The sequence below is a fragment of the Nomia melanderi genome, chromosome 1 (assembly GCF_051020985.1).
Source record: "Nomia melanderi isolate GNS246 chromosome 1, iyNomMela1, whole genome shotgun sequence".
Lineage (NCBI taxonomy): Eukaryota > Metazoa > Arthropoda > Insecta > Hymenoptera > Halictidae > Nomia > Nomia melanderi.
In genome coordinates this window covers 21,477,781-21,485,273 of record NC_134999.1, presented here as the reverse complement: position 1 = coordinate 21,485,273, position 7,493 = coordinate 21,477,781, and the positions used below count along the sequence as shown (strand labels likewise).

Below are 7,493 nucleotides of genomic sequence, written 5' to 3'. Positions count from 1 at the left end.
GTGTATCTACCTACTTTGGTACTTAGTATTCACTAAGTAGAATATTTAAAAGTATTGAAAAAATAATTAACTGATTTTTGTGATTGACGAATAGTTGATTACGGGGAAGGATATGGTTAGCAAAATGCGAATAGCGATGTTGATGAGTTCATTCTTTTTTATCAATACTGAGTAAATATATGCTAAAAGAATTGTTTTTTACATATCTTTCATCCGATTGCTTATGTTTTCATAGAAAGTGTTTCTTGTTTAAATGAAATTCAGATTTTGTATCATTCACAAGTTTAGTAAAGAAAATAACATATTGGTGTCGCATCTAGCGATACTTGTATAGTTAGTGCTTGAGTTGATTTCCGCCAGAAAAGACGAAGACCGTTTCTTATTGTCGTTTATCCCGACACCTGAAAACATGGCCGAGGTACGTGTCATAGATGCGTTTGAAATATCGAATAAAATCTTTTTCATCCATCATGAAAACTTTAAACGAGCACATTAAAATTATTTGTATATTCCTTCCGCAATTGAACCAAGCGATATTATCGTATACGAAGAAACTTTGTTTTCGTTTATACACATAACCCTTTTTTGATTCTATCATGTATGAATTTCAGCAAGAAGAAACTCAGAAGAAGAAGAGGACTTTCCGGAAGTTCACCTTCCGTGGAGTTGATCTCGATCAACTCCTGGACATGCCAAAGTGAGTATTATGTTTCAGTGAAATTCAAATTGATGCAGATTATCAGTTGCATAATTGTCAAACAAATGGAACATTTGTTCTTCGCACTGTAGACACTGCTATCGTAACAGTTATAAAATGAACCTTTCAGTAATTGGATATTACAACTATAAATATTTATTTCAGTGAGCAGCTCATGGTTTTGATGCATGCTCGTGCCAGAAGGCGGTTCTCTCATGGTTTGAAACGCAAGTCTATGGCTCTTGTGAAGAAGCTGCGAAAAGCTAAGAAGGAGACACCACCAAATGAAAAACCAGAAATTGTCAAGACTCATTTGCGTAACATGATCATTGTACCTGAAATGGTTGGCTCTATTGTTGGGGTTTACAATGGCAAAACATTCAATCAGGTAGAAATCAAGCCGGAAATGATTGGCCATTACTTGGGAGAGTTCTCTGTTACTTACAAACCTGTAAAACACGGTAGACCTGGTATTGGTGCCACGCATTCTTCAAGATTTATTCCACTTAAATAATTTGTACTCTTACAAATAAAATATTTAAAAGTTAATAGAGTTATTATAAAATACTTTTCCCTAATACCTTTGAAACATCTAATCAGAAAGGATGTTATGAAATGAATGATTAAACTGTTTAATTTGTGGAAGTTTGTAATATTATTATTTAAATTATGAATTAGAAGAAATAGGAGGTACAGACATTACACATTGGGGCATCTATAAGAACATGCATGTATGGTTGCATGTAGAGTAGATACATACAAGTAGGTATTGAATTATTGTATTTGATTTATATGTAAGTTAAATATACTGTCGTTTTTAAATGATTGAAAGTACAAATAGAAAAGTTTTATTTTTTACATTTATTTTTAATTTTGAAAGGATCGTCTGTTCTCATAGCATTCCAATTCTCAGTTGGCTCACGTGTTTGTTTACCGGTTCTGCTTTGGCGCGGTAATTTTATTGAAAAAATGGCAAAACAATTGAATGATCAAATTTTAGATTATTTGGAGCAACACGGAGAAGTGAATTCTTTGGTTCTCGCAGATATTTTTAAAGAAAATCATCAAAAAATAATTGGAGCGATCAAAAGTCTGGAAGCGATCGGTGATGTAAGTTTGACACGTTGAGTTTTGTAAAGTTATCTAAGCTATAGTAATTGACAAGTAAAAAACCTTTGCCCAAAGCTGTTATTTTGTTTGAAAATATATTTTTAACGAATTCTCCTACGCCGTTAACGTGTACAGAAAAGTTTAAACGTCATCATAACCCTAAAAGTTAAATGCTGTTGGAAAATTAATGTTGTTCATTCATAATTGACTTTTCAGTTAATTACAACGAAACAAGTAAGCGAGAGAAAGTGGGAGTTAACATCGGAAGGACAGCACGTGGTAAGTTATGGAAGCCACGAAGCAGCAGTGTATAACATCATCCCCGATGATGGAATGCCTCAATCTGAAATTATGCAAAAAGTCCCATTCGCAAAAGTTGGACTTTCAAAAGCTCTGTTGGCCGGCTGGATAGACATTGACAGAAGCAGTGGTACACCTATTATAAAAAAGAAAGTACAATCTATTGTAGACATGACGCAAAATCATTTAAAAGATATAGCAAATATGACTGATCGTCTGAAAAGTGACTATAAGAAAAGAAAACTAATTCAAGAAGTGTAGGTTGTTTTGTATTACCAATTTTCTAAATGAATTACATCATTCTCTAATTGTATATCAAAATGTAACAACAAGTATGCGTATAAATAACTTTTTTACCAATAGAATTATCAAGTCAGTACTATTGGGGAAAGGTCCAAACTTTACAACAAAACTTGAGAAATTAGAAACAGAATTGACTGCGGACTTGTTAGTGAATGGTGCTTGGAAAACGAAAAAATTCAAACCATACAATTTTTCGGCAATGGGTTCCACTCTTGATGTAGGCCACTTGCATCCCCTGTTAAAAGTTAGGAGTGAATTTAGGAAAATCTTCCTTGAAATGGGGTATGTAATTCAAGAAAATAAATAGATTCTTCGAGATGTTTTTTGCTAAAAATATTATATTTTTCACTTGTTTAGATTCACGGAAATGCCAACAAATAATTTTGTGGAGAGTTCTTTTTGGAATTTCGATGCTCTGTTTCAACCTCAGCAACATCCAGCTAGAGATAGTCATGACACCTTTTTCATATCTGGTATTTCCATAAATATGTTTGTATAGATCGATGTCTTGTGTAAGAGTAATCAAGTTTGAATGTTTCATTTTAGATCCATCTCATAGCGGAAACTTCCCAAAGGATTATTTAGAAAAGGTAAAGAAAGTTCACAGTGAAGGAGGATACGGATCTTTAGGGTACCGTTACGATTGGAAAATAGAAGAAGCAAAGAAAAATGTTCTTCGAACTCATACAACCGCTGTTAGCGCTAGGATGCTCTACAAATTAATGGAGCAGGTAATTGAAAATGCATAGTCTGTGTTTTCCAGGGATTTTAATAAATTCAGTACTGTACAAATAAATTTTAGGGCGAATTTAAACCAGTGAAATACTTTAGTATCGATAGAGTATTTCGTAATGAAACATTGGATGCTACGCATCTCGCGGAATTTCATCAGATCGAAGGTGTAGTTGCCGATTATAATCTGACGTTAGGTGACTTGATAGGAATATTGTATGAATTTTTTAAGAAACTCGGTATTACGCAGCTTGAGTTTAAACCAGCGTATAACCCATACACCGAGCCAAGTATGGAAATTTTCTGTTACCATAACGGTCTGAAGAAATGGATAGAAATTGGTAACAGTGGAATGTTCAGACCAGAAATGCTGTTACCGATGGGTTTACCGAATGATGTGAATGTAATTGCTTGGGGATTATCTTTAGAAAGGTAAACGAGCTGAATAATCATTACATCCTGATGTTTTCCGTAAGAAAGGAACCTGAAGTTGATATTGTTCACAGGCCGACTATGATTAAATACGGAATAAATAATATACGAGATTTAGTTGGGCCAAAAGTGGATATGCAAATGGTTTATAACAATCCTATTTGCCGTCTAAACAAGTAAATATCTTTCTAACGTTATTAAGGTATTTATATCAAGGTATTTATTTAGTTTAATGTATTCGTATAAGGTAAAAGTTTCTACGTTCGATTGATAAATTCTCTAACGAAGTTATAAAAAAGGATATCGGTAAAGATGATTGTTCGGCAGACCTAACGAAACCTTGTTTGTAGAATCAGTAAAGTTTCTTTTCAAAAGAAAAGGTCCGAAGATCGAGTGAAAGAACAGAAATTCGCCGTGGAAGAATTGCAGAAGAACCAAGGGGAATATTGTACACTGAAATGTACAGGGAAATTCGAGAAACAAAAGCTCGTGATATTCTGCGATCCGAAACATCCGATGAAATTCTTGAAAGCATTCTTCCGTATCATCAAAGCGTATATTAAGATCTTCGTAGCGACATACGTACACTCGACTGTTGAACGTTTCCCAAAGGATTTATCGAGTTTCTGTTCGGAATACAACAACGAAAACACGGACATTGAAATTCATCTGACAGTGATCTGGAAGGAAATTGGAATTGATCCGATAATGCGATTACCAGGAATGCGAGAAATAATGGGAGAAGTAAATATAGCGAGATACTTGAATCGCCTGATCGAAAGTTACAATCCTGAACTGTTGCGCTACGAGAGCAACGGAGTGTTGTATGCGAATCGAATAGATTGTTATTTGGAAAACATACATGGTATTTTACATTCGGATGCGGTTCGGTGCATTCCGAAGAGATCGCGCTACGTGATGGGCGAGTACGTCTCCATCGTGGATATGTTTTTGGAACCGTTCGAGCAGTCCAAGTAGCCAGAACTCTGCACGCGAATAACATGAGGGGATAAATTTTTGTACAATTTTTAATCGATCAATTTTTTATCTTATAGATACACGATGTATTATATATATATATATAATGTGCGAATAATAATGTATGTACAATACGTACAAGATTATTGTAACGAGAAGATACAGATGTTCACGAACGATTGTATATAATCCCTGGAGAGTGTGCGTGAGTGTATCCAATGAGTGCGCGGCGCGTCTGTCTGGTATGGCGTGTGCCCTCGGGCATCCGATATATTCTACTCGAAAGGTGCGATTACACTTGAATTTGGATAAACAGGTAAATCAACTTGAGCTCGTTTAACCGACCTTTCGCTAAAACCAACGCGTATTATTCGACTGCATTTCTCCATCAAAGCTTTTTATTCGATTTTTATTCGATTTTTCATACTTTCACGTCTACGTTTCTACCGCGGTGTAAACGCAGAACACTATTGTAATGGACGGCGCAATAAAAAAAACTAATAAATAGCAAATAAATTACGGGAATCTGGTTCGTTCATTGTCGCGTACGCTACGCAACGTTGAAGGAACGACGAATGGGTGGGTCGCCGAGCAAGCGCAACGAGATCGTCGAATCCATCGATAGTTTTCTTATTCGTTCCGTTTCCCCCTTGTTTCTCTTTTCTCTTATCATTACGATATCCGATTTCACACGAGGCCCGCGTTACGGAGGACGCTGTAGATTTTCTCGCGTGGAATTTTATCCGTTTCGCGATCGATCACCTGCAACATGGACGGAACAGATAATACTCTGTCAACGATCCGCTCCTCGTTCGTGTGTACGTGCTGTCGGTGGAAGAAACGCGCGATGCAATGGTTCAGGAGGGATGATCGATCGTGAATCGATCTGGCCGGTTTCCGCTCACAGAAGCTATCTTTGTACACACTCTGGTATACTTGTTTGAAATGGCAAGAACACTGGACCGTCGCATTGTTCTCATCGACAGTACGTAAGCGAGCGTGTACCTTTAACCCTTCGCACTCGAGAGATTCTCGCTTGAAATATCCCATACGTTCTAATCAGACATAGACGAGATACTTTGGAATGAATTTATTAAGAAATCACATACGAATCAGGGAACTAAAGCTATTTCCTTTCAATGTATCGCGTATCGATGCAGCATACAGAGGGTAACGGTAAATACCGAAGTTTCTAATGTTGCTCTGTCAAATCGTCTGGCGACTGGGAGTCACCTTTCAAGCGCAAAGGGTTAACGGTACAGTAGTCTCCACAGAATCAACTTTACCTGCATCTCTTTGTTAAGGTACCACGATTCCTGAGCGAGTCGCGCCGCGATCCTGGGATTTTTGTAAAAACCGTTCCGCAGTTCGTTCGGCAGTGTATCCTCTATCGCCGAAGTTAACAAATTGGCAGGATGCTGGTACAGGAGACCAGAGGGAAGATAATATTGGGGCGCGGCCGCGCAGATTCCCGCGAGAACGACGAGCGCTAATATCGCGTTCATCCTGCGAAACAGCAGTTTTAGCGTATCCTGCAAGTACCATAGAAATCACATTCAGATTCCGCGATTATTCGTTCGAGCAAATATTCCGTGTAATTTTCATTAAAAGAACGGGAAAACGAAGCGGCTCGAATAACCGCGGAGAACCGTCACGGTTTGATATTTCATCGCGATCTCTGGCAACGTTCGTCGAGCATTCTCTCCGGTGTTCGTACTCGTTCCTCTTTTTTTCCGTCGTGTCTCGACATCAGTTTAACGTCGTTTATCTTCTCCGACGAGATCCCGATTAAAATGCTGGTACACCGTGGTCTACGCGTAGAACAGCAGGCCGATACGCGATCGAGTATCGCGGAGGCGACAGCGCCTGCCACTCCGGAGATTTGAATGCGCGACGAGGAAACCTTCTACCGTACTTCAAGCGCTAATATCCGATTACATCACGCGATTCGCCGTAACATCTGCACCGTTCGAATGCAATTAAATCGATCGAACGATTCGAACAACACCGATCGATCGTCGCGCGTGCGAAAACGGCTCCCGATCGAATAAAGGTCTTGTTTCGCGGATCGAGGAAAAGTTCTTTCTCAGTCTAACTCTCGTCGAAACTAGTATATTCGGAGAGGAGAAAAAAAAATGATTCGACTAAAAGCAAAGGTGACTTTCTCTCGCAACGCGGGGCAACGCAACGCGACAGTTGATCCCTCCGGAATGGTCTCGAATTAGATCCGTTTGTTTGTTTTTTCTATCGGCGATCGGTGCCCGACGAGCCGCGCAACCGAAAAATTCACGTCCGAATCTTTCTCAACCGGGTCACGTGAAATTCCGCGTCACCGACACTCACCTCGACGGACACTCGATAAACCCGGCTCGAAAGGATCTAGTTATCGCTGTTGTGCGTCTCTAACTGAATTCAAGATCCGTTACAGTGTTACTTATATAGCTGGTGACTGTGCACGATACTCTCAGTCAGCTCTGAGGTTACATTCGACGTTTCTTGGTCATTGCCTAGCCTGTGGTCCTCTTGTCGGCCTTAGACCTCGCGAGCGAGGCCACTCTTCCTCCGTTGAACCGTTTCAAGGGTGAGGATTCATGCGTCGCCGGCCACTCGCACACCGATCCACCCTTTCTTTTCTCTTTTCTCTGTTCTCTCTCCTCTCGTCTGTCCTTCCTAGCGATTCCGAATAAAAGACTATCCGCTCCAATTTCTCGCTCGGCAGGATAACGTTAGGGCACAGGCGGACCGTCGGCCGTGAGTTTGGGTTCGAATGTCGCTCGATGGAAAAGTTGGAGTTAGAATTGCCGAGCGAATCGATTAACTCGGCACCGGTTTACAGGAGGAATATATCCGCGATAAGGAGTCGCTTCCGTCGAAAATTCGCCTCGGCGAAGCTCGTTTCACTTTTCACGTTCGCGAGGGAATAATTCAGCTCGCGTTGCGG

At 39.5% G+C, this 7,493-nt stretch overlaps 3 protein-coding genes across 5 annotated transcripts; 2 read left to right on the top strand and 1 right to left on the bottom strand.

The window, feature by feature from the left end:
- The first annotated feature begins 254 nt into the window (after positions 1–254).
- On the top strand, positions 255–1,246 carry RpS15 (ribosomal protein S15). 2 transcript variants are annotated; one of them, XM_031976398.2, is made up of 3 exons: positions 255–418; positions 612–697; positions 863–1,246. In XM_031976398.2, exons 1-3 carry the CDS (start codon positions 410–412, stop codon positions 1,209–1,211), a joined length of 444 nt encoding a protein of 147 aa, XP_031832258.1. In that variant the 5' UTR covers positions 255–409; the 3' UTR covers positions 1,212–1,246. The 2 variants fall into 2 exon arrangements, with proteins under 2 accessions (XP_031832258.1, XP_031832257.1); XM_031976397.2 differs by lacking the exon at positions 255–418 and having other exon boundaries at positions 582–697.
- A 164-nt stretch (positions 1,247–1,410) lies between these two features.
- alpha-PheRS (phenylalanine--tRNA ligase alpha subunit) lies at positions 1,411–5,071 on the top strand. 2 transcript variants are annotated; one of them, XM_031976370.2, is made up of 9 exons: positions 1,411–1,459; positions 1,578–1,807; positions 2,024–2,364; positions 2,471–2,692; positions 2,768–2,883; positions 2,957–3,141; positions 3,213–3,574; positions 3,649–3,750; positions 3,925–5,071. In XM_031976370.2, the coding sequence occupies exons 2-9, from the start codon at positions 1,667–1,669 to the stop codon at positions 4,550–4,552; spliced, it is 2,097 nt and encodes a 698-aa protein (XP_031832230.1). In that variant the 5' UTR covers positions 1,411–1,459; positions 1,578–1,666; the 3' UTR covers positions 4,553–5,071. The 2 variants fall into 2 exon arrangements, with proteins under 2 accessions (XP_031832230.1, XP_031832231.1); XM_031976371.2 differs by having other exon boundaries at positions 1,415–1,459; positions 3,649–3,776; positions 3,925–4,068.
- On the bottom strand, positions 5,058–6,945 carry LOC143174412 (uncharacterized). Its single transcript, XM_076366468.1, has 3 exons — positions 6,896–6,945; positions 5,839–6,058; positions 5,058–5,314 (listed from the first exon to the last, which is right to left on the bottom strand). Exons 2-3 carry the CDS (start codon positions 6,055–6,057, stop codon positions 5,240–5,242), a joined length of 294 nt encoding a protein of 97 aa, XP_076222583.1. The 5' UTR covers position 6,058; positions 6,896–6,945; the 3' UTR covers positions 5,058–5,239.
- Between the last annotated feature and the right edge of the window lie 548 nt (positions 6,946–7,493).

What these genes read in the sequence shown, in the direction of transcription:
- RpS15 (XM_031976397.2), top strand. Translation starts at nt 597, where the DNA reads ATGTATGAATTTCAGCAAGAAGAAACTCAGAAGAAGAAGAGGACTTTC. An exon ending in CAACTCCTGGACATGCCAAA is followed by an intron (nt 698 to 862) that starts GTGAGTATTATG and finishes TATTTATTTCAG; the next exon opens with TGAGCAGCTCATGGTTTTGA.
- LOC143174412 (XM_076366468.1), bottom strand. Translation starts at nt 6,057, where the DNA reads ATGAACGCGATATTAGCGCTCGTCGTTCTCGCGGGAATCTGCGCGGCC. An exon ending in ACCTTAACAAAGAGATGCAG is followed by an intron (nt 5,315 to 5,838) that starts GTAAAGTTGATT and finishes TCCATGTTGCAG; the next exon opens with GTGATCGATCGCGAAACGGA.
- alpha-PheRS (XM_031976370.2), top strand. Translation starts at nt 1,667, where the DNA reads ATGGCAAAACAATTGAATGATCAAATTTTAGATTATTTGGAGCAACAC. An exon ending in GTCTGGAAGCGATCGGTGAT is followed by an intron (nt 1,808 to 2,023) that starts GTAAGTTTGACA and finishes TTGACTTTTCAG; the next exon opens with TTAATTACAACGAAACAAGT. An exon ending in AGAAAACTAATTCAAGAAGT is followed by an intron (nt 2,365 to 2,470) that starts GTAGGTTGTTTT and finishes TTTTACCAATAG; the next exon opens with AATTATCAAGTCAGTACTAT.